The sequence below is a fragment of the Onychomys torridus genome, chromosome 15, assembly GCF_903995425.1.
Source record: "Onychomys torridus chromosome 15, mOncTor1.1, whole genome shotgun sequence".
In the NCBI taxonomy this organism is placed as follows: Eukaryota; Metazoa; Chordata; class Mammalia; order Rodentia; family Cricetidae; genus Onychomys; species Onychomys torridus.
This window is the reverse complement of record NC_050457.1, coordinates 68,930,897-68,957,918: the sequence shown is the minus strand read 5'-3', so window position 1 is coordinate 68,957,918 and position 27,022 is coordinate 68,930,897. Positions and strand designations below refer to the sequence as shown.

At 40.7% G+C, this 27,022-nt stretch overlaps 1 protein-coding gene across 3 annotated transcripts in view; it reads right to left on the bottom strand.

Annotated features, from left to right (window-relative positions):
• Positions 1-27,022, bottom strand: part of Ctnnd2 (catenin delta 2) — an 872,325-nt gene that overhangs the window by 156,639 nt on the left and 688,664 nt on the right. For all 3 annotated transcript variants that reach the window (XM_036206872.1, XM_036206873.1, XM_036206874.1), the window contains one exon: positions 25,225-25,408. In XM_036206872.1, the coding sequence (XP_036062765.1) occupies positions 25,225-25,408 (184 nt within the window). The remainder of the gene's footprint in view (positions 1-25,224; positions 25,409-27,022) is intronic.

Below are 27,022 nucleotides of genomic sequence, written 5' to 3'. Positions count from 1 at the left end.
TCAGTTTCCGGGGCAGAGGAACAATTTTCTGATGTTTTTTAATTAAACAAGTGAAAGTACTTTGTCATTATAGCCTGCATAAAGGCAGCCGGCCCTTTCTTTTCTTTTTTTGTTTTGGTTATGAATTTATTTGATATGGAGAGCATGGGTTAAGTTAGTGATGGATAGAAAAGAAATAATATGAGTAAAACACAGGCCTTCCCAAAGCAAATCTGTAGCTACCATGATGGAGAGATGCAAAAGAGGAGATGGGAAGAGAGGAAGGAAGCAGAGTGTGTGTGTGTGAGAGAGAGAGCAATGGAGATAGAGATCGGAGGTGTTAACCAGAGACTGACTCATCTGGAGGTTTCCCCAGTGGTTACTCTGTCATGTGCCAGGATATTTATTGTCAGTAGCACATGCTTCTGGTCCTTGACTCGTTCTCATAAAACCTCATTCAATGGGCACAGCTAGCCACCAGTCATTCTCCATGGCCACTGTCTCAGCCATACACCTTCTCCTCTCTCCCATACAGTCTGCTTTTCTTCCTTCCATGGAAGCTCACGGAGTCAGTGATTCTCAGGAAAACATACATTGAAGGACAAGTCCTCTCCAAGATCTTCCATTTGCTCTTGGTCAAACTCAAAGTCCTTAGCATAGTACATGCTAGGAAGGTGTCCTATATTCCCAAACAGGTTGAAGCCAATTGTTCTATGTTCCTTCAGGGTCTGATTTTATATCTGGTCCCACTTACTGCTTCTTTGAGCATGTGTGTGTGTGTGTGTGTGTGTGTGTGTGTGTGTGTGTGTATGTATACATGTGCCCTTCTTGTCAGTATCACCAGGGTCTAGCACAGTGTCTAGGACAGCACAAGCTCTTTATACACATTTGTTGAATTGAGAACATGTCCTACTTCATCTCATATCAAACCCTGTGGAAAGTATCACATTTATCCCAGATTTATCTGGAGGGGTTGATTGACAGAGAAAGTATGTGAAGAATTCATCTACTCACTAGTCTAGCAATTTTACTCATCAAATGATATTTTGAAGTAAAGAATTTCCTTAACTTTGTTTATAACATACCCAGAATAATTATATTTCATATCAGTGTGGCAAAGGTGTAATAATTCAAAGGTGATGATTTGGAAAGGAATATAAAAAAATACACAGACCCTAAATTGCTCAGGAATGGCCTTCCCTATCTTTGCTGGTTATGCCTCTATGTGTTTCTGAATGATGTTATTCCTAATAAATACTGTAATCCTTGGTTTGTTATTCACACATGGCTACAGACAAATATTTGTAAAATATTGGGAGCATGGAAGACTGGTAAGTGGAAGGCCTAGGACCCACTCCCTGACACTGGTATGGGAGGAAAGATTCAAGAAAGGAAAGGAAAGAAAGTACCAAATCAAAGGCCAGAGCTACTTCAAGCATGCAGAAGACAAACCTCTGCAGAAACAAAACGATGGTGCATGCTGGCATGCCTTTATCTATGGCAAGCTTTTTCCCTCCTCAGAATATTCCTGATGTCTACAATTGCTTATGGAAAATATTACCAAGTTAGGCATCCATGCAGATATGAAATTGAAAAGATTTCATGACCAAAACAAATTTCCAACTATTGCTGGTGAAATCAAATGACCCAATTTTTACAGCTTAACATGACCCAAAAATATCACCTTGCTGTATTCATTTATTATACATACAAAGCACAGTTTGAGTCTCCAAGGCTAATGTCAGGGAGTCAGTAGGGTTGTGCTCATTTTTGGAGGCTCTGTTTGCTTGCTTATTCTGTTTACTGAAGTGTTTACTTCTTCACAGTTCTGGGCCCAAGATCCTCACAGTCAGTTGAAGATATCCCATCTTCTATGCTTGTGGTCTCCCTGAGTCTAACCAGACAATTTTCTCTGATTTGGAGGGCTCACATGATCCCATTATGTCTGTACTGATAATATCACAGCAACCTCTCCATCCCAGGGACCTTAACCTTAATCATATGTGCAAAGTGTTTTTCCAGGCTTTCTAGTTTTCTTCTTTGCTGATGTGATTAAACACTTTGACCAAAAGCAACTTCGGGGAGGAAAGGGTTTATATTGCTTATACTTTCAGGTCACAGTTCATCACTGAGGGAAGTCAGGGTAGGAAATGAAGCAGAAACTGAAGCAGAAATTATGGGAAACCCTGCTCATGGGCTTACTTACAGGCTCAGGCTCAGCTAGATTTTTTTAAAAAATACATCAGTGATTCACCTGCCTAAAGAATGTGCTGCTCATAGTGGGCTGGGCACTCCCATGTCAATCATAAGTCAAGACAATATTTCACAGACATGGCCACAGACTCATTTGATTGAAGCAATTCCTCAATTGACATTCTCTGTTCTCAGGTGACTCTAGTTTATGCCAAGCTGATAGTAAAATCTAACCAGAACACCAGTTAAGATAAGATGTTCACAGAGTACTTAGATTGTGGGTATGATACATTTTGGTGTCAGCCTCAAGCTCTCATTTGGTTAATGATGCAACCCAACCCATGTTAAACTGGGTCCGTTCGTGTTCCAGCTGAGCAGGGAGGACCTGAGAGATGCACAGGCAGTACAATCCTCTCCCTCATTGCCTGTGTACCTGAATCCTGGATATGGATAGTTGAGAATGATAGCTTTATAGTTTTCTTTACTCACTAGGACCCTGATAAGAAAGCAAGGAACACTTCAGAAAAGAGTAAAGTCAATCACATTAGTATGAGATTACTGTTAATCACTTTGATTTTATCTATTATTGTATCTGCCAATGCTTCCATAAGTAAAAAAATAACTCTCATATGTATAAGGCCCATAGGTACCCCTGTAACTCTACAGGCATGCAGCTCCTAGGAATACTGTACTATAGGTCTAGTTGATATAAGTCTGGCCCAACCTTTCATAGTTTCACTCTAATGATTTTTTTTTCACCCATATATGGAAGTTTTTTTTTTTTAAATCATGTATACTCATAATGTTTAACTTCATAAAATTCTAGTAATAACTTTAGAACTAGGTGGTGAGGGGACATCTTTGTCAATGTTTCCTAGTGTGATACTAACTCACATGGGATAGAAAGTAAGGGGAGGGAGTGCCTAGCTATTCCCAGCTATGGAACAAATATTTATGCTACCTTGGACAGCAATGGGATAATCTGGAAATGCATAAGAATCTGATGAAATCATATATATATATCTATCACATTTGAATATATAGATATATATGATAAACCACAAACTACTATTTTTTCATTTTGTAGTGCCAATGGATGCAATAACAGAAAAGGTCAGAGTAATTAATGATAAATGCATGTTGATGTAAGTGATTTTCCCTCTTTCCTATGTCTTCCTAGTTCTGACTTCAGGATTGTTGGTGAAGCAAAGAAGCTATACCCAGAAGTTAGAGGTTTCAGGGTTTGGAAGACAATTTTTGTAAAAATATTCCTTAGGGATGCTTAATTATTCCAAGAAAATCTGTAAATATTATGAAGACTGTCTTTGAACATGTTGTGCTTGAGTGTACAAGAAACCAAGCTGTAGGAAAACTAGACATCCATGCCAGCTGACAAAGCAAAGAGGTACTCTATTAGGGTCAAGAGAAATTAAACACGTGTCCTAGACCAGCTGTGTCCACATTCAGATGCCCAGTTGTCAGTGGACAGTTCTCAGGAGGTCTACATTTTCCTCTACATGCAGCTTCGGTCTGTGAATGACTGTGCATGTCTACTTTTGATAGATTTCTTTGCTTGTCAAATAGGCAATACCTTGATGAAATAAAAAGTGGAGAGAAGGACTAAGAGATGCCAGCATTAACGTACCCCAGCTGCAGAAAAGAAATGGAAAGTTAGCAAGAGCCAGTCTCCCAATATCTGCTTCCTTCCTTCTCCTTACTCCTCAGGGCAATTAAAAAGACCATATAACATTCAGAAGACTTTTCAAGAATTTCAGCAAAGTCTGGAGTTGAATGTATTGGGAAGAAAGGCATAGATAGAGGTATACATTAGGGAAAAAAATTCTATATTTTATTTTCAGATGTCTCAACCTTGTGAATAAAATGTTTATGAACAGGGTTACTCACTTTTACAGAATGAAAATATTCTACCCCATAATAAGACAGACTGTGGTGGAGAAAGGCTTTGATGCCACATTGTCTACCTGGCCTTGAACAACACAGTTAATGTCTGACCATCATTTTTTGAATGTGAAGAGTTGGTAGGTATGTAAGGTATCTATCATGTACAAATCTGTACAGGGGGCAACTCATTCTTGTTTTTGTCCTCAATTTATGCTCCCTCAGGTACATATACTGTCTTGCACTTTGTTACATGACTCAAAAATTAATCCTTGGAGCCAATAAACAACACTTTTTATTCTGTCAAGTTCAGGATCAATTTAAAAACTAAAACAAAGGAAATGGAAACAAAATAGTCGGTACACAGTCAAGACTACTAAGACAGTGCTAGAAAATCATTAATTATCACAAATAATATGGGCATCTTAAAGTAGTGATGTGATCCAGTTTGTGCTGCCCAACTACTCTTGGGAGTGGGGTTGCCCTGGACAGTGGTCAACCTACCAGGTAACAACATTAAAGAAAGCTAACGTTCCCTCTCCTAACAACCATTAAATGCCAATAAGTCCTCAGCTAGTACTGGGATGTCATGTCCACCTCCTCCAGTCCATTCTGAGATTTTTTTTTATGGTTTGAACTTGCTTAAATATTGAGTATGCTGTCACAGTCTCTGTTAAGTTCATCTTTGTAACTGCTCTGTGTTCTGTCTGGGAAGCACTATTTGCTTGAAGTCATCCATTACCTCTGGGCTCTTACAATCTGTCCACCCTCTTAAATGAAGTTTTTTGAGCCTTGGGAGCAGGGTGTAGGGGTGTGATATGAATATAACTGACTCATCCTTTAGAAATAAAAAAGGATGTGGATACTACAGTTATCCAAGATTATATTCAGACCTAGATTGGAATGTATTTTCTATACTTGGGCTGTATACTTCTGAAGATATCCCATATCAATATCAAGGCCATCTCAAAGACAGTACATCTTACTTAAAGCTCTTCCCAACCTTCTAGGGTATAGTCTAGGAAGAGCAAGCAGGTTCCCTACTGTCCTAGGTTCCACCTGCCCCTGTACTAACTCCTTAACCCCTTCTTCAGGTCCTTGCTCACCTCACTGCTCTACCCTCCAGACTCTGCATACAGCTGCATTTACACAGCACTGGGAACATGGTACCTCTTCCTGCTAACCACACTTCCACGGTTCCAGATAGTCTACAAAAATAAGGAGACTTTCTCCAAATGTCTCTCCTTGAACTCTTAACAATTAGAATTGAAGACCCTTCCTCTTTCATGCTTCTACCCATTAACCATACCCTCGATAGCAATACTGAGATATTTGCTCATCCCCAGATTTGAATTGTGTACAGAACTCCCATCTCCTCTGCTTCTTAAGCCTGTTTATTCACTGGGTATCCTCACAGTGTTCTTCAGGGTGATGTATGCCCCCTCAACTAGAGCATTTCAACAGTGATACATAGGTTTTAATCATGACACTAAGTACACTAGCTGTTTATTTACCATGACTCAAACTTCCTTCTGTTCTTTCAGACCACAAGTATCATGTCTAATTAATCTTTGTTTTTATGGTACCTAGCAATGTCCTGAGCACAGTCTAGAAATTTAGTTTATGTATATGTGGGACAAGAGACCTCATTTACATTAGCTAAGCTGTTGATTTAGTACCTACCTAAGACGGACACATACCCATTACAGCTATTCTAAAACATTTAAAGTGGGGCAGCTAGTTTCAATGTTGAGTGTTGCCAGTCAATTCCAAGGTCCAGGCATCAAGAAAAGAGCCTTCTATTCAGACTCAGGAAGCTCAGGTTTGAATCTTAATGTACAGAGTTTTTTGTTTTTGCTTTAAATTTTGCAATAAGTTACAGGACCAGTTGCTAAAAATTTACTTGAAAGCTTATTTTTTATTTTAAATTGGAGAGAAATATACATTTTTGTTCTTAAAGCACTATAGTAATACTGTTTATTTATTTTCAAGCTGTGCTGGTAAACAGCTCAACAGTCTCCTTCAAATACAGTAGGTGATGATTCAGTATCATAAAAACCAAGAACTAAGAGCAACACAAATGAACTGAAAGAACAACATACACTGAGTGGGGCCATGATGGCTTTGTGAGAGAAAAGAAATTCTGCTGCTCCATAGAACTAACGGACACAGTGGCTACATTTCATGGGTATGTCCCAAACACTCACATTGGAAAACAAGTAAGCATGTGACAATAACCAAGGGATGGCTCTCATGAGTAACTGAGGAGATCTTCTGAGTGACTAGGAAACTTGCAAATTCACTTACATTGGTGGGATGGGGCATAGGGTAGTTTCCAGGCAGGTGGACACAGCAGGCACTGAAGGTACTTCCAGGGATTCAGTTATTTCTTCAGTCACTGAGCTAGGAACTAGTCAGGCATTTGAAAGGTGAATGATGATATTCTAGGGAGAATGAGTTGAACAAGTCATGATCCTCAGCTACTTGGGAATATGACTTGTCATGTGACTGGGCTTCACTGGGCACAAAGGCCAGGGCTTCACTCCAAATGCTGAGAAACAGTGCATCAAAGGCAGGAAAGCTTTGTACAGGGGTCAGGGAAGCCTCAATTTGTCATGGAATGCCTACAAACAGGAGACATTTAGATTGAGATGTGAAGAGGCAAGAAAAAGAACAAAATTCTTTGTGTTCTTGAGGTCATGTGTGAAGTCATAGGGCAGGCCAGGACCTAGTGTCCAGAATAGGAGTAAGGAGGCTGTCATTGTAGTGGGCAGAGGAAACTGAGAGGTGCAACACCAGAGGGTTGGACCAACTTTTCCTCACTGAACTCATGAACATTAATAGGAAGACGAGGGTCATTTTAGCCAAACTATTCAATGTAGAAATAGAAGAAAAGTAAGATAATGTAGGAAATGAGGTGTCTGAGGCCCCAAATACAGTGAAGGTTCATATACCTAAAAGCATAAAGAAAAGCCAGGAAAATCATACACATATGTGACCCTACAATTCTGCTCCTAGGCATCTACCCTAAAGAATTAAAAACAAATAACTACACAAGGGTAGTAATATCAGGCTTATTTCTAGTGTTCAAAGAATGGAACAGCCCAACTCACCAGTGGTAGAGTAGGTACCTAGGACACTATATCCACAAAGCGATACTATTCAGACACAAAAGAGTGAAATATGAGATACAGCTTCTTGTTTGCTTTTTCTGTTCACAAAAACTAACCAGCATATGGATGAATCCAGAACATATGCTACATGAAAGCAATGACCATACATTGTGTGATTTCACTGATGTGAAATAGGCAGAACAGGGAAATCCACAGAAATAAAGCACAGGTTGGTAACTGCAGGGCCTGGGGAGAGGGCAGGGGGACTGTCTGCTTCACAGGGACATGGTTCCTATAATTTGGAATTAAACACAAGTGGTTTGCAGTACATCTTGAACAACAACAACAACAACAACAACAACAACAACAAAATCCACTGAGATTTCCACTTTAAATAGTTAGCTTTATGTTGTACGACTTTCACTTGGGTTTATTTTTATTTAAACAAAACAAAACAAAAGTTAAGTTTTTTGTTTTGTTTTGTTTTGTTTTCATAAAACAAACTGTCCATGGGATGGGGGGTCATGACAGAAGTTACCTATCGGGTGTAACTTTTCTACTGGCCAGAGTTGCACTCAGGCTGGGAAGTTGGATCTCCCGGAGTCTGTGATCTGGATGGTCTGTGGAGTCTCCTGACCTAGTCTTCACAGCTCAGCCTGGAAGGTGGGAAGCAGAACCCCTTTCTGCATTCGCTCCCTTGTTCCCAGTGGGAGCTGCTGTACTCCTCAGGCTCCGGGGTAGGTGCTCAGACAGGCTGTCTCTAAAGGTCTCCCACAGGCTGCAGAGCTTCCCCTACTGAGTGCTTGGTAGGAAACAAGAGGCTCATCAGTCTCCATGACCTGCCCTCAAACAGGAATTAGCCTTGGAAAATCCCAATAAACTCCATGTTTTCCTCTTTAAACCTATTGCTTGAGGGCTGGATGAGATTTTTGCCCCATCTGACTGGGGGGGTGTTGTCCTGTTCATCTACTTCATCTGCTTAGGAGTGACGGGGGTGGGGTGGGGGGGTGGGGTCGGGGGGTGGGGGTCAAGGACAAAGGACACTTAGTCATGTTTGCTAGCCCAGAAGACAGTGCTACTCATCATGGAAAAGAAAGAAAATTCCTGTCTGTTCTAGAGAGTAGCTTGTCGGTGCTGCTTTCCCACAGGCTAGGGAGAAAGCTTGACCTTCAGGGGCTGCCAGACTCTGAGCCAAGGACCAGAGCCAGGTTCCTCCCACAGCCAGGGGAACTCACTCACTGTGACAGGCCACAAGCCACGCCTCCTGGCAGACTCAAAAAGGACACAGTGCTTTTTCCTCTTACTTGAAATAATTACCTTTTCAGTAAGCTCCATTTGCTCCAACCACCTGACCCACCGTAGTGCAAAACAACGCTCTAAGAGCAGTCAGGACCACTTCCGGTGGGAACACTTCCATCTGACAGGACCTTCATCTGCTTAAATTAAATTAGCTTGCAATTAGTGATTACACTGTTTTCCAAAATAAGGTCAGATAAAAATGCAACCCCAGGAAGAACAATGGTCAGAACATGAACGTCAACATAGCATGTTTATGGGGCATCACAGGGCATGATAAATCAGCTGGTCTCCCCTGGGGATGGCCATTCTCATATAAAAATCCTTGTGCTAGCATAGCTTTTTTTTTTTTTTTCTGGCAATAGGTTACCTTAAGAGAAATGTAATTAATTGTAAAGAATTCATTAGCTCCAGTCAGTACCTCTGTGGCATCATGTCTTCTGTGCTGGTGCAGAGCTTGTTAATGGGGAATAATGATGCAGCTGCACCTCCCGGGAACAATAATGAAGGACACAGGTTAATCAGAAATCTTAGCGTGTCTGTCCTTTTACTTAGCAGACCAAGAGACTGAGAAATACATCCAGGACACAGACAGAAAAGTACAGAGTCCCGACAACATCAAGTAGAAAGTATCAGACTTGTATGTACATATTAACCTTAAGAATTGTTACTTTAATATTCCAGAGAAAAGAACCTCTATTAACTGTTAATATTCTTGTTGCCTGATGGTGTACTGGAATCAAAGAAATGAGTATGAGGGATGAGGGAATAAAGCCACATGGTGCAGTACAGGCTCAAGCATCTAGCTCTGAACTCAGAAGACAGCATGAGGGCACACAGTGCAGTACCAGCTCAAGCATCTAGCTCTGAGCTCAGAAGACAGCATGAGGGCACACAGTGAGTGCAGTACCAGCTCAAGCATCTAGCTCTGAACTCAGAAGACAGCATGAGGGCACACAGTGCAGTACCAGCTCAAGCATCTAGCTCTGAACTCAGAGGACAACATGAGGGCACACAGTGCAGTACAGGCTCAAGCATCTAGCTCTGAACTCAGAAGACAGCATGAGGGCACACAGTGAGTGCAGTACCAGCTCAAGCATCTAGCTCTGAGCTCAGAAGACAGTGTGTTGGAGGTGAGAGCTCCGACTCCACACATTTTGAATGCTCTTAAGGGCTCTCATTTGTTATGCGTCCCTTCTTCCAAGAGGACTCACACTGGCAAGCTGAGGATTATCAGCTGACCTCTGCTCTTGTGGGAATTGTATTCACCTTTTGTCGTTGTTCCAACTATGATTGTTGTTAACTATATTTTTATAATAATGTCATTTTGCAAAGAAGTGTACACAAGCAGACAAGTTAAGGCAATGCAAATGCTTAGGATGTAATCTATAAGTGAAAAAGTTGATTTCTTTCATCCTACATTGTCAGTTACTAGACTTGCTTCTTTGCATCTACAGGGAAACTTCTCTTTACACAGTACTGGCACAGCAATCTGGAATGGTTTTACGTTTTATAACATCAAGAAACTGTGATGATTTAAAGAACGAATTACATCATTCAGTTTTCAAGGATCCACTCTCATAACAAACAATGTTTTATAAAAGTAAATATTAACTTCCTCGCCCACTCCACCATATGGCAGATAAAGGGTGGAGCCAGACCTCTCACATTCGTTTCCCTGTGCCAGATCACCTGAGCCTCGTCAAATGGGTCAGCTCTATTGTGCTGCCCAGGCAAGGTGCAAGGCCTGCTCTTCTCCCAAGTGCTGCAGCCTGTGAGGGGTAGGGTCAGCTCTCCCAGTTTTGTGACTCTGGAATTAGCTTTCTCACCTGCAGTAGGTAGCTGTAGGGGAGGGGAGTTTCTCTCCCTCACCCATGCCACTAAGTGGTAACAGACAGATAGTGGGGCTAGCTCTCCCCGTTTCACACCTTCAGGGCCAGCTTATCCACACTCCCAGACCCCAAGGGCATGAGAGCAAGAGAACTGGTCCTGCTCCTTGATGCTTGCTGCAGTGGGTGAACTAGCCTGGTAATACTGGAGAGCTCGCCCTAGTGGTGAGGGAAAATTGGCGGGCTGATCAGCTAAACATCCAGGCAGAGAACCAGGGCTGTGAGTTGGCCCACCCCAACATCCACCTCATCTATGAACTGATGGAGCGTGTGAAGGGGATGAACCTACAGATCCAAAGCTGCAGGATCTCCATGACACAGGACAACAAAAGGATTTCCAAGGAGTCCCAGTGAGGGACCAGGATTGATGGTGTAGCAAGGGCCAGGGCCCTCAAACCAGACCAGTGACACAGACACATTGCAATGAACACTTAGAAGTAAGATGTACAGACTAAAGGGTTTACTGTGTGACTTACGGTGTCATACATATTATAGCTGCCACGATGAGACTAGATTTTTTTTTTTTAGTTCGTTTGTTTTAATTTTTCTTTTAAGTTATATTTTATTTTTTGGGGGGAGGTTGCTAGAGCAGAGGTTGGCTATGAAGGGATGGGGAGATGAATGGTATCAGGATGCTTGGTGTGAAATCCAAAAAGAATCAATAAAAAAGTAAAAAAAAATATTTTGGTATATTGGTTGGTAATGAATTACATTTCACCCATTTTTTTCTTAAAGGAAGCAATCTCTTCACGCTTGAAAAATGTAATGGAAATTTCAAAGTATTTATATGCAGACAGGAAAAACGATTTTTGTTTTTGGACCTCTTGAGACAAGGTCTTAGTATATAGATGAGGGTGGCTTGGAACCAGCAACAGAATTTCAGCTGGATTTGAACTTTCTATTTCCTGCTTCTACTCCTAAGTATTGAGATTAGCTTCATGTCTAGCTAGGAAAAATGAGTATAAGAAGCCAATATGTACAACCAAATAGAAAAACAGAAACATTTTTAAAAAGCTTCAGTTACAGCCTGTAAGATGGAAGGAGTGGCGTGATGGGATATTTTATGCTAATCATTTATATTTAAGGTGAAATCATTATATGCACACCTTTTCTGGCTAAGAGAAACAACATATTATTTGGGAAGAAGTGGTCCTCATTACTAGTTTATGAAATATGAATGCTGGAAAGAACTATGGATAATTAGAGTCAGTCCTTCCCATAATAGCATGAGGACCTGAGCTAGGGAACTATATGCATGGCAACTATGTAAAAACCAAGAATGGCAATGTGTGTCTATAATCAGAGCTATGGGGAGACAGGCATGAAGATTCATCTGGCTTTTTGGCCAGTTGGTCTGGCCAGTTAGTCTGCTAGATCTTGTTTCAAAATATAAGGTGGGAAGAAACTGAGGAAGATACTTAATATTGACTTGTAGCCTATACAGGCACACAGGAAAACACAAGCACACACACATACACATACACACACACACACACACACACACACACACACACACACACACACACAGAGAGAGAGAGCGAGAGAGAGAGAGAGAGAGAGAGAGAGAGAGAGAGAGAGAGAGAGAGAGAGAGAGAGACTATTGTCTTATGATGGGCTAATTAGAGAAAATTCACCCATTTGTCTACCTCAGGATAGATAGGCAAGGCTATCTGCTGCTAATCCCGTGGACACTGACCATTTGCCCATTTGCTCCCCAGAATGACCACAGTACACACTCGGTGGCCTGGTACATGAAAGATACCCAAAGGAATCCTGACAGAGAGAACCAGGATTTTGGTTGATATAACTCACTCCCCTGGTCTGGGTTTCCATAGGCAACTTCCTGATTGTACACTGGTCCTCCACGCACTTAGTCTGCAGAGAATCAAAATGCTGGTGTAGACTCCATGAGAGGCCATTGCTAGCTTACAAATGAACGAGTGTCACTGACTGATAGGCCCTAGCTGCCAGGCCCTGAAATCTTTCACATTATAGTTTCATTTCCCATGTATGCTTGGAGCCAGTGACTGAGAGATCTTAGCTGCATCCACAAGGCAAGCTCCGTCAGTCCTGTGAGGGATGAATGGGCTAAAGACCTCCCCAGGGGTTTGATGAGTTCTGTCAGTCTGACATTCCAGTGCCCACCTCTTTGCCTCACTCCTTCCTCTCCCTCTTCCTGCCCCCCTTCCTTTTACTTACTTGAGGGAAATCTCAACCATGCTTTGGTGGCTCCCCGTGTTCCTCTGCCCATTTTTCCTTAGAGGTGTGGCCTCTCAGCAAATACCTTACATGAACTGCCAATTTCCTTTGGATGATCTTAGAGGAATCTGGACTGTGCCAGCCTATCTGTCTCACCATAAATAAACAGAGATGTATTGGAGAGGGGGTTCGTCTCTGTCTTGCATGCAGAGTGAGGAGCCTGGGTCTGGTGTCACACAATATGACTCCCTCCTTTGCTAACCGGCTTGAAGACGTCATTTCATAAGCCTTAACTTCTGGAAAAAGTAGAATCAGCTGAGAATTCCTGCTTCACACTCTACCACTGGGCCAAGCTCCAGCTTCATCTCCTGGGGTAAGGAAATGAACAAGGAAACCTGCGCACAGGACCTTTTTACAGCCTGTGTTTATGACCACTACCCCTTGGAAATACGACCTAAAAGATAATAGTAGCTATTTTTACTTAGGTCATAAAATAAGCATTTTGTTTATATTGCATAATGAGTTAAATATACTACATGCTTGTCAGCATGATTTTGCTATCCAAAGGTTTGGATCTATCGAAGGTTATTTGCCAAGCATTGTAGGTGTCTTGGCAGGGCATAGGGAACATCTGAGCAATGCCTCAGAAAGGTTAGGATGGAAACACAATAGCTTTCATCCACAGATGCAGAAGATCTAAAGGAAGCAAAATAATGTGGAGGTGGAATTTCTCTAGAAAGAAGGAGCCAAGCTGCTGGCAACTGGCTACACCACACTGTTGCCAGTGAAGTGCTTTTTTGGGCAGGGGACACACAAGCCAGAGAGAAGGTCTGGGCTATTGAAATGTGACAAGAGGCTGGGTAAGGCACTCATGGGGAACTGGCTAGAGTATGATAGGAGCTGGAGAGAGATGCCAAAGTGAGATGTTCACCGAAGATGACAACACACCCTCTCGGGCCAGTGCCTGGATGAGTTCCAGAGGATCACAGGAGATGTGCTGTGCAACCTGGAACAGTGTCCTAAGCATACAAGGGCAAATTAGGGTGGATGGAAGGGCTTTCCATATTCCCTAGAGTCTCAAGGGTCAACCAATAGGCTGGGTGGGGGGCGGGAGGAGAGAGGGGAGGGGCATCTGTGGTTGGTATGTAAAATGAATAGAAAATTTCTTAATAATAAAAAATACCAGAAACAAAGTTAAAAGATGTCTAAAAGGCAGTTTGGTGGCTTGTCAATCTAGCAGAATGACAGCGCTAAGCTTTTGCTGGGGCCTGACCTCTATCAGAGAGATGTCCACTTTCCAAACTTATGAGGGAGACATAAGATCAATACTTCTCAAACTGTTCTGGAAAATGTACAGGGAAAGAACACCACCAAAATCCTTTTACAAAACCAGAATTCTCCTAATGCCAAAACTAGATAAAGACCCAACAAAAAGAAGAACACTATAGACCAATTAATTTGATGATGTAAAATTAGAAGATTTGTTCCAACATATGTAAATCAATAAATGTAGCATATGATATAAATAGAATTAAGGGCAGAAATCACATGATCTTCTCAACAGATCCAGAAAAGGCAACTGAAAGTATTCAACATGACTTAGGAAATAAGAACAGATGGAAAACACATACACATAGGAGAGCTGTGCATGAGAAAATGACCAACATTATATTAAATAGAGGAATCTGAGAAGATTTCCTCTAAGTCTAGAACAGGCCCGGGTGTCTGCTCTTTCTGCTCTTATAGCATAGTGCTTGAATCTCAGCCAGAAAAATATATGAGAGAAAAGACAAACACAAGTAGGGAAAAAGACAATCATCCCTCTTGGTAGATGATGTGATTTGTACTTAAAAGAACTCACAGACTCCACCAAAAATACATGGCTCAGATAAATACTTTTCACCAAATTTGCAAGATATAAAATCAACATACAAAAATTGATAGCTTTTTTTACATACGATCATGAACCTGCTAAGAAAAAAAATAGGAAAATAGCTCACTTACAATAGCTTAAAAATACTTAGGAATAAATCTAACAAATGTAAAAGATGCATACAATGAGAACTTCAAGACATTGGAAATTGAAATGAAAGAAAACACTTGGTTTACGCGAAGAGTTTCTTTGCTAATAGAATGCTCAAATTAATAATGAGCAAATGGCTGTATGTCCAAGAGGAGTGTGCAAATTCAGTGCATTCTTCATGAAAATTCTAAGACATTCTTCTCATACTTAGAGAGATTATAAAATTCATATGCAAATAGAAAAGACTCCACATAGCCAAAGCAATTGTAAGCGAAAGGTATAATGCTGGAGGTACCACAATAACTGGCCTCAAATTATACTCTACAGCTGAAGAGTCGAATACAGGACGATACTACCACAAACAGATAGTTAGAGGATAGAATAAAGTAGAATACCCAGAAATAAGCCTACACAGCTACAACCATATCATTTTTACATTGGTGTATAAAAAGAATACACATGAAAAAAATACAGCCTTTTCAACAAATGGAGTTGGCAACACTTGATATACACCTGCCAAGTAATGAAAATAGATCTCATTCTGCACATGCATGTGCGCGCGTGCATGCGCGCGCGCACACACACACACACACACACACACACACACACGAAAAATCAATAAAGATGTATCACAGACTTCATTGACAACCTGAAATGCTGAAACTACTCAAGGAAAACAGGAAATTTACTTCAAGATTCAAGCATAGGCATGAACCTCAGACAAGGACACTAATGCACAGGACACTACTCCCAGAACTGACAAACTCTCATTTACATGCCATGAAATCAAAATCCTTCTGCACAGTCAGGATGAGGGGAGGTATCTGATCAGCAGGGTGAGCAGACGGTCTACCAGGTGTGAGAAAACCTTGGCCAGCTCTACTTCAGACAGGGAGTTAACATATAGAAAGTATAAAGAACTGCAAAAATTAAACACTCCAAATAAAAACAGAACTGCCACCTAATAAATGGGCTAATGTACTAAACAGACAGTTCTTAGTACATATGATAGACAAGTGACCAATCAATCAATATTTTTAAAAAGTAGCTAGTTATCTTTGGTCACTAGAACAATGCAAATTAAAACTCCTGTGAGAGTCCATCTCATCCCAGTCAAAATGAGCAACATCAAGAAACAAATGAGAAGGAATTCCAGTGGGATATGAGGAGAGAGGAATGCTTGTTCACTGCTGGAGGGATGTAAACTGAAAACCGCAGAAATCTGTATGGTTAGTTCTCTAAACCTCAAAACTAGAGTGATATGATATAGTTACACCACTTCCAGGCAGAGAGATACCTACCTGTAGAAAACAGAGCCAGCCTAGACATCAATCAACAGATTAACGGACAAATATGGTACATATACACAAAGCAATTTTATTCAGCCTGAAAAAATAAAAAATAAAAAAAACCCATGAGATTTGCATATCTCAGGCCCAGAAAGACAAACATGTTTTTTCTCATATGCAGAGCCTAGATTTTAATTTTTTTTATATAGGCACATGTATGTTTATAGTGTTTCCATAGGGCAGCAAAGCAGAGAGGGGGCCATGCCAGAAGAGGAAGGACAAGAAGAAAGATGGCAACAGAATACATATGATGATGGGAACCTGGAGAATGGGAGCTTCTGGTGAGAGAAAAGGGGACCAGCAGGTGGTAGGCAAGAGGGAGAAGAGGGCATGGAGGGAGAAAGGAGAAACAAAGGAAAAAAGCATGCATGAACATGCCATAACTAATCCCATTTTTCTGTAGGAGAAAAAAAAAACACACACGCACACACAGTATTTTCTAAAACAGGACTAAACAGAAAAATCCAACTGTTACAGCATTACCATAGCCTGAGGTGTGTCTGTCTCAAATTCAAAGTGAATTCTTAACTTAGAGCCACACTCCTTCCCAGGATGTGACAGTATTTAGAGGCAGGGACTTTAAAATGAGGAAATCTGCTTTAGAAAAAATAAGTCTTTGGTCTTAGCCACGTCTGACTGGTGTTCTGAAAAGAAAATAAAATTTCGGTACATATCCCTGAGAGAAGACCACAGGAGGAGCCTGTGGATGACAGAGGTCTGCTGTTCAGGAGAGAGCCTTTAGAGGATCATGCCCATTGGCACTTTGATATCTGAATTCCGCCACACAGCTGTGAGGACGCAGATCCAGTGACTCAAGTCACACAGCCCATGACACTTTGATACAGCAGCTGAGCAAGTATAAATATTTTCTACTTTCTGCCGACTGTGCTAAGGGATGTGGGTTGCAAGTGGTGGGGTGCACAGCCCTGTCACCAATGTGGCTGCTAGACAGGCAGCCACCACTTAGTCTACTGAGCTCTGAGACTCCCTCGTTCTGCCCCAGGGACCTCTGTGTCCTCATCTTGGATGACCTTCACGCTGAGGCATGATTCAAGAAAGCTCTGTCATGACTACAGTTAGACCTTCTAGTCAGTGAGAAACAACCAGTGAGGAGATGCTGCAGCTTGAAGTCCAGGTGTAAAAAAGACAGAGGGGAAAAACTATGTGCAGCACCTCTGTATACTACTCAGAGAAAGAGTTCTTTTCCATTCCAAGCACCAGGTAAAGAGTGCTCCATGCAGCTGGCACATACCCAATATCCTTGTCCAGATGGGCAAGCCACCCTAGAGTTCAACATCCAACACTTTCAAAATTTGAAGGTTCAGTCCTACTGGCCATCTTTTGTAGGACTGGAAGGTTCTTTGAATGCTACTAGAGGAGATAATTCAACAGCAGAAACTATCTAGGAACCCTGCATTACAGTAAAAACTAGCCCACCAACATATTGACCACTGGTGCAAGTGTGGTATAATTGTTATAGGAGTAGCCAGTTACTTTGTAGTTGAATTTAAAGACCAGTTTACATGACGGAACCCCTGGGACCACTAACTAGGCCCCAAAGGACTAGGTCATAGGACTAGGGGAGAACATAGTACTATTATTATGGTACATGAACATACATTAAACTGCACAGTAAGTTCTCGTCTTCACACCCACAGATGAGTGAAGCATTCTTCAGGGATGTGAGCCTCGAGAGGCTCTCCATACTCTAGTAGGTGGTCCCAATCCATATACATACAGGTAGCATTAAATGGATTTAATGAGTTTCAAAAGAGAGCACATGAAATGGGACATAAAAGTGATGAGGAAGACAAGAGAGGGATGAGAGGGAAAAGAATGGGGGGTGTGTGTGGCTGGAAGTTTTTCTGTGTCCCACCCAGCCCTGAGGTCCTGCAGCCACTTATAAAATAATCACTCAGAGGCTTATATTAATTACCAACTGCATGGCCTATGGGAGGCTTCTTGCTAGCTAGCTCTTTCATCTTAAATTAACCCATTTCCATTTATCTGTGTACCACCATGTGTTCCTTGGCTTTACTTGCATCCCATTACATGTTGTTCCTTGGAAATCTCCTTTCACTGTCTCTCTTGGATTTTCCTGCTTGGCTCCATCCTGCCCTGTCATAGGCCAATGTAGCTTTGTTTATCAACCAATCAGAGCAACACATATTCACAGTGTACAGAAAGTCATCCCACAGCATTTCCCCTTTTTTTTCTACTAAAACACAAAGGTTTTAACTTTAATATAGATAATCTCTTTCTAAAAGAAAAAAGGAGGATATGATATAGATATGATAGGCTGAAAGGGTAGATTATTGAATCTACTTTTAAAGAGCAACAACTTGTTTGAAATTTTTTACATTGCTATGGATTTTAGTTGATTGATACAAATTTAAAGTTAATTTTGTTATACTGTATATATATATATATATATTTCTACTCTTGTTTAAGGTATTATGTTTTTGCAACTCATTTAAAATTATAATGTATAATTAAGAAATACAGATTAATAATTAGTCTTCTATGATATTCAAACTTATAGTCATGTTAGTTAAGTTTTCTAGGTATATATAGATATATTTCAATTAGATAGGTAATCTTCAAATACTTCAAAGTCTTACAGAATATGGCATTTAAAACGTTTTAAAAATTTAGACTTTTCTGGACAGTGAGACACATCTGCTCCTGGTAGAACCAATTTACTTCAAAGAGAAAGATGGGCATGGAAGACATTCTATATGGAGTTTATCTTCTTCTTCTTGGCAAAAAATAGCCATTTGAGTAAGAAACTGCTCATGCCTGGACTGCTTGATAATATGTTGTATAAACTGAACATACAGGATCCATAGCAAAATGACCACTGATTTTGCCAAAACCAGGCAAAATGGTCCTTCAGGTTCCTGCTTTGCTGAAGAAATTGCTACTCATTCTACAGGACACAAGGTAAAGCAACTGAGACACTCTAGATCTATAGGCTGAAGACAGATGCCCCAATGTTACAGAGGAACTTTGGGTGACTGTCCAGGCAGACAGCAGTCTCTGTCATTCTAGATTTTTGGAAGTTGCTTACTGTTTACTCAGATAATATTATATCCGTCTGGGGTCATTGATGTAGTTGAAGACTAGATAGTTATAATTTTTCTTGGTTATGATAAAAGAGAAATTAGATATGAAACTTTAGAAATTAGATATGAAACTCACAAATATAGGATAGACAATGGAATATTTTCTTTAATTTTGCCAAGTACAAATAGACTAGATAGTGTAACTGTAGTTCTTGCTTGATAACTGTTCTATTTTACATGTAATTTTACTGTGTTAAAGTCAAAACCTTCCTTTGTGATTATACAAAAAGGGGAAATGCTGTGGGATGTCTTGTATGCTGTGAATATGTGTTGCTCTGATTGGTTGATAAATGAAACTGTTTGGCCAATGGTGAGGCAAAATAAGGTGAGGCAGGACATTCGAACTGGAGAGAGGGAGGAGGAGAAAAGGAGAGTAGGGCAGACGCTGCCAGCTGCTGCCAGAAGAAGCAAGATGTGAAAGTATAGGTTAGCCACAGAGCCACGTGGCAATCACAGATTATCAGAAACAGGCTAAGTTAAGGTATAACTAGCAAGAAGCCTGACCATAGGCCATACAGTTTGTAATACTATAAGTCTCTGTGTGTTTACTTGGGACCAAGAGAGACAGGTGGGAGAGATTCATCTTGACCATGGGGTTGGGTGGGACCAGAGAAACTTCTGACTACAGGGGGTGGGGTAGATTTGATGCAAGCACATTATATGCATGTATTGATATTAAATAAAACATTAAAACAGACATTCATCTGAATAGGTGGATAATATTGGCATGATCTTATCATACAAATAGTAATTTTTCCTCTTCTTACCTGTGGCTAATGCAACAGTAAACCAGATAAAATAATGTCCTCAGAGCCTTCTAGCCATGGTGTGACGGTCATTAGCATTATTTTGTGATGGGTTTTCTCAAGGTCACTCTAGAATTAGTGGCACTGTGGGACCAAGTGCTCATCTATTATATGGGTTAAAATGACTAATTGAGGGTCTGAGTTTAATTATACTCATAAGCACAGGCACAGTGCAGCTTCTTTGACAGGCTTAATAACATTCTGTGTACACAAAGATAGATGAGAAAAATTAGGGTTGTATATTGTTGTCCTTCAGGACAAGATGCTGAAGTGGGGATAAAATAATAAAAATAAATAAATGACTTGGTACCATGGGCAAAGGAGCTGTGGATGTTAACAAAGCCAGCCTTATGCACACACTCCCACTGCTGATAAAGTCCTAAGCACCCATGAAGAAATGTAGCACAGCCACAGAGTAACGTGTCTGAGTTGTCTTATTGAGCCAGTTGCTGGACTAAAGGGGAGAAAAAAGGGCTGCTTATCAAGGTTTTACTTACAGCTCATTTTGAAATGATGGTTATGGCCATGCCAAGGATCTCCAGGGTATTGATTTATATGTTTTAAATGGGAAACACAGCCATCTCTCTCAGGAAATTCAGGAAGCATTCATGCTGCACACAACTGCTGGAGTGAGCTATGGAAATGATGCATGTATCGTGTCACGTTCCCTGTATAGGAACCTAGAATGACTTCTGGCTGCACAAAGTCTTCCATAAATCCAAGCTGTGCTCTGAAGCTGACTCAGAGTCGGGAGAGAAAGTGAAGAAAGGCTCCTGGGCAAGAACAGGGCACACAGAAGTCACACTAGGAAGCCTCTTACTTCATACACATCTAGTGAAAGGGTTGCAGTCACATCTTCTTACTCTGAGGCAATTACACCTGACATGTTAATCTTACCCCTGCATAGGAAAGAAATGCCTTTGTTCCTTACCTGAGCCATAGAGGCAATTAGTTTACACACAGACAAAATCAAGTCCATCTCTGGTCATTCTGTCTCAGTTTGTGAGGACTGTTTTGCAGCAATGGTTTACTCATTTTCCTTCCTGCCCTGTGTCCTCAGTTGCCCCCTTGCTCTGCAGGTCCCTCTTTCCAACCAGGGAAGATGCATTTCTTTTCTGGGTCTGCCAGAGCAGAGTCTCAGAAAACTCATGGTTTAAAACAACAGAAATGTATTCTCTCAGGGTCGTAGAGGCTAGAAGTCCAAAATCCAGGTGTCAGCAGGGCCAGGCTCACACTGAAGGCTCTAGGGAGCCTTTCTTACAGTGGGTTTTAGGCATCCTCAGTATTCCTTAGCATGCAGCTGCCTCCCTCTCATATCTGTCTGTTTCCCAGGCCTTCGTTCTGTACAACTCTCCTTAAAAGGGCCCTATTGCACACAGGTCCACCCTAATCTAACTAATAAGATCTCCAAAGAGATTATTTCCAAGAAAGGTCACTTGCCAAGGTTACAGATGGACACACAGTCTGGAGGAATGTTTATTTCAGCCACCACACTGACCCTGACCAGCAAGAACTTGCTCATAGACTGATCGGATCTGGCCTCTTGCAGTCTGTTAATACATGTTTTCAGCTGAAGGTGATTATTATAATGGCCAAAGGTTAAGAGACACATTTGATTACACAGGGCTCAACAAAACAGTCACCAGTACAAACCCAAATCTATTCCTAGGTCTAACCCTGTCTACATGAAGTCATTTCCCCAAAGGAGTTCTTAATCGTCAAAGGAAGAAGAAAAAGACTAACAGAATAATTTCATTCAGATTTATGTCCTAAGCCTTTCTAATATTTTGTCACATTTGTTTTAGACAATATTTTAAAATGGTTTTTATTTAAAAATAAATTTTGGACACAGCAGAATTGAAACAGAAGATGGAAACATAAAATAGGAAGAAATAGGCAAGAAGGAGTGTGACTGGATTTGGGATGAGGAAGGTAGGCATGGTGAGGCAGTGAGAGGGTTAAGTTTTCCCCGGCCCTACATCTTGATGACTCATGATCCTAAGGCCCTCTATTCTATCCCATGATCCAGCTACTGCCATTTGTTATGAACTCATTTCTTCAACAAACTTCGAGAGCTCTCCCTTCCCCCATTTCTATCTTATTTTATCAGTGATAAATAGGTATTTCAGGAACAAACAGATGGATCTGTCTGAGAAAAATTCCATTTCCTACCCCAAATGAATTTGAAATGGAAAAGGATGAAGGGTATTGAGTCTTCATTTTACATATCATCTGTGCTTAACTTCTGCCTGTGTCCACGGGAGATGATTCTTTCCTCTTAAGGAAGGCAGAGGCCAGAGGCTCTTCTGTGAGTCAGGAAGGAGAGGTGGCCACTGTGGAGGTACTGGAGCATCTACTGCCAAGGGACACACAAGAGCCTAAACTGTCAGCGAAGACCATGAGTTGCCTGAGGACATATGGTTCTAGACATTCAGATTTTAGCTTCATACAAATTACACTTATTTTACTTGAATTTTTCTCTGCTGAGCTTTTGGACAGTGAGGAGCAGTGTGACTTACATTATTAAACTTGCATTCATCTCTGATACGTGAAATGGTGAAAAAAAAATAAGTAACTGCTTAAATTCCTAGCCTTGCTTCTTTTCCTGGAGTAACAGAAACAAGTCTGAATTATCCTACTACAAACAAAGTCAAGAGTAATGATGGCTAAGAGTGGTCCGATATATTTACTTTTACCTGTCATTTGCTATACTAGGTTAGAAAATCCTGTGACAGGAAAATAGTTTTATTTTCCTTTCTATTTCATTTTATTTATGTGTTCTTAAACTTCAGTTTCAGAAACAAGCCTAAAATATCAACTCATCCTAAACTTATCAGTCACATTATAGAGGAATCTGACATGAATGACTAAGATATTCCTAATACATGTACACACACACACACACACACACACACACACACACACACACACATATACATGTATTTTTGAAGAGCATTCAAGTCCTGATACAAAATAACACAGAATTTTCCTCCGGTACTATCACTGAATTCACATGACAGTGCAGTAGCATGTTAGGGTCAATTGGGTTCATGTCACTCCCTTTGGCTGGGTTCAGAGTTACTGAATGTTAGGAGCTGTGGAGGGGGTCTCTGTGTCCTAGGTCCCCCAGGTCCTTCCCTGGCACACTGCTGTCACCTAGCAAAGTCTCATGGGACCAAAGTGCAGAAGCAGCACAGGAAGTGATTTCTCTAATGGGAATAAAGATCCAGGAGCTGCAGAGAAGAGCAAGAGCGCAAATAACATCACACAGGAAACCCTGAACCTTCTGTGATGTCACAGCCATGGGCAACTATTTGGGTGTGTTGTCCTTATTCTCCGGGAACTATGGATGGATGAACATGGAAACTCCTTGAAACCTTTTGTTCATGGAGTCTTTGATGAATTCATTTTACCACTTTGGATGACCACTATATTCCTCCCCGAGTCCAAAGAGACTATCCATGTGGCATGATATGCCATCCCATTAGAAAGAGAATGGCACTAGCTTACTGCTTCCTGTAGGACAGAAGTTTAGTTAAAAATAAAGTTTGTTACATGCAAATGGGTTTTGCCTTATAGCTCATGTAACACACTCAGAAATGTGGGAAATCACCAAGTCTGGTTGCATCCTTACTTGGCTACAACATACTTCTCTTAAACCTAAAACCTCTACTCTTAATGTTTCCATGCGGTGGTAACTTCCATCCAGGAGCAGAAGCAGTAGGGGTGGAGCCTCTTTGAGCATGGAGAAGTATGGGGTGTCACTCTGATCTGACCTCACCTTATTCTGGGTCACATCCAGAGACCTCATGAAAAGGTCTCATGACATGTATTGGAGCAACTTCTTCACTGTCTTTATCATCAAAGGTGCTGAACACACCTAGATTGGCCACGCCCTAATCTTTGAATCAAATGTCATGAAGATGCAATGATGCAGCTGTTATTTAGAATTTTGTCTGCAGAGCTGAACATGTCTCCACTGGTTACTCTGCAATGGAATCTGTGGCTCCTCCTTCCACAGGCTTTTTTTTTTTAATGACCATGGGCTTTGCAAATAGAAGAGGGTAAAAAGAGGAAGATCACTTTCACAGATGCAGGTAACAGACAAATAACCAGGTGCAGGAGGTTGGGAGTACCTCCAGTGTTGGAACTGGAAGAGTTACAGCTCTTCAGACAGAGCGGGGCCTCCGAAGGATAATAGAATTGGAGAAGTCATAAAAGGATGCTACAATAGGGAGTTTTGGAGAGGTGTAAATCTGGCTTATGGCAGAGACTATCCAGAGAAATCATGCCGAAGGTTCATATGTCATGTGGTGGGGGAAAAGTGTTCAGAGGATTTCTGTTCTATTTCTAAGCATGTGAAGATATTCACAGGAGCTGGCTATGAGCCTTACTCTACACACACGAACACAAGTAAAGATGCCCTCTAATGCTAGGGCTAAGAGCATTGGTGCGGATATTGGTAAGATGGTTATCATTAATCCTCCCTGACATGCTTTTGTTTCTTCTTAGCAGAAATGTATCCCTCTAGAAACTGACCAACTGTTGGAGAAACTGCAGGTCAGTGACATCCCAGCTGACACCACTCTGAACATTTTAGCTTTGAAACAGAGATTATTTGATTAGGCATGTTCAACAAACCCTTTTGCTCCTATCCCATAATTAACCCATCTGGTAGAAATGTCCACTTTAATATAAACCTTCCCTAGGAGCACAGGTTGACTTTAGAAGAACATCTATCCTGTTTAGTACCTCCTTTCCTAGAAGTCAACCAAGGTGTATAGACAACTCTAAGAAGACTACACAGATTTCTTTATGGTGATTTGTTTTCTAATGTACTAGAAAAATTATATATACTTACATTTTTTTTTTTTAGCATTTGAAAAACATTAAGTAAAGCCAGTCTTGTTAAGGAAATATTTCTAAGGAATTATGGAGTCTTTAACCATACAAAAGAATTAAGGGGGGAAAAACTCAGAATAAAAGTAGTTCCTGGTGGTATTTAATTATGTCCTTATACATTTGTCACAGAATCTCCCCAAGCAATTGTCTGGTTATTTTACATGTAAAATGTCATGTCAATTATTATAAACCATTGTTTTCAGTGAAGACCTAGTTTTGGTTGAGATGCAACTCTTTGTTTTGTTCTAGATGTAAGACAGCAAGTTAATGCAGCTGAACACTGTGTGGGTCTAGAGTTGTGGAAAGCACCTCTTGAATCGCTCTCCTTTAGCTTACTATTTGCCATGCCAACATCTGTCTTGTCAGACAGTCTGGTCCTCAGAAAACAGCCATCAAGATTACAGGAAGAAGTCCCTGCACCAGGAACTCCACGGGAGGGGAAGGGACTGACCTTAGGCACCCAGTGGCATTGCGCAGCACCTGTGATGAATGCAGCTGTATTTTCCGATCGTCCTGAAGAGGTGAATTTTCCCAGCCCGAGTGAGGGATAATCACTGCATTGGTCAACACTGCCAGGGCATCCTGGATGATTGGCATTTTGAGGGCATCACATGATGAGAGGTTCCAAAGGACTCCTGTAAGACACATATAAAGAGAGCCACTGAGTGGTACCACTCTTTCTCATCTCAACAACAAGTTTTCTGTACTGGAGATAACAGCATTGGCAGGAAGGAGTAAATAGTCTGGGCTAGGCCAGCAAGATGGCTTAGTAGGTAAGGATGCTTGCTGTCGAGGTTGATGACCTGACTTCAGTGACTAGGATCCAGACTCCCACATGTTGTTCTGTGACATTCTCATCTTCGCTTTGGCATGCACACACACACACACACACACACACACACACACACACACACATACACACTGCATAAATACAAAACACAGAAGTGGGGAGGGTAAGCACATGCATTTTAGAGCTTGTCCTCAATAGTTAAAGACAAAAAGGTCACAAATTTGAAAGAGAGATCAGTAGATAGATGGAAAGGTTTGAAGGGAGGAAAGAGAAAGGGAGAAATGATTATATTATGATCTTAAAAATATTTTTTAAAAGGGAACAACAGAGATTTGGAGATTGTGTATAACAGTAGTTAATGAAGATAGAACAAAGGCAAAAATGTTGACCACACAGAATGTTTTGGGTTTTAAAATAGGAATTACCTAAAACAAAACTAATGCTAGATGAGGTCACAGCCTCTACGCTATGTCACCATTTAAAAATGCTTTTAAAATAATTGTCCTATTTTATTTTTGTTCTGTATAATAGACATAAAAGAAAAGGAAACCTCTGTGCTTAAGCTGGAGAAACTACCACTGGGATGCAGAGACAAGACTGACTTGCTCTTCATAAAGCAACTTCCAGATTACTGGTTAAAGGGGCTTAGCCTTTTAACCAGATGAAATATATCATCTATTGTGTTAGATGGGCACAGCATTGTTCTTGACAGTTTTTATTAATTCTTGCGTTCCACATGTCCTACCAAACATAGCCATTGATAACACAAATCTGATTGTTAATTACATAAGCAGCTATACAGTTGTATAAAAACTACTTTAGAGATAAACTTTCAACTATCTTCAGGAGTAGCATTTACTGAGAATTTTATTTACACGAAGGCATATATAAACCAGCCCTTTACTGCAGGGCATCGATTGAAGACAGGGCCGGCTTGCCTGTTTCTACAAACACAAATGTATTTGCACCAGCCATTTCTCTGCTTCCATTCACAAACAACTTGTCTCCTGTTTTTTCCAGGAAAGTGTTCACCCAGCCTCTTTTTAAGGTGTCAGTGATTTTCCATATGCTTTGTGTATGACTTTTATTCTCATTATTCTTCTAAAATTGAGTCTACAAAACACGAAATCGTAAACAACAGGTACAGAAAATATGTTTTGAGTGGGACTGATTTTGTGATACCAGAAATATTAACACATTATGTCATTTTGAAAAATAAGATAAAGCTGTTCATTCATTCATGATGAAACCTTTTATTAAATTCTGATCACTGAAATAATCAAAACAGCATTCATTTGTAGTGTCACAATGTTATTTTATAACAAAACAATAGATGCTTCAGTGTTAAAAAGAACATTAGAAAAAAATTATATTTAATCTCAATATTTGAAGATACCTTTTCAGAAAAGCCATGTTAAAGCATTGGTGTGCACTGTATGTAAACAATGGTGACAGACAA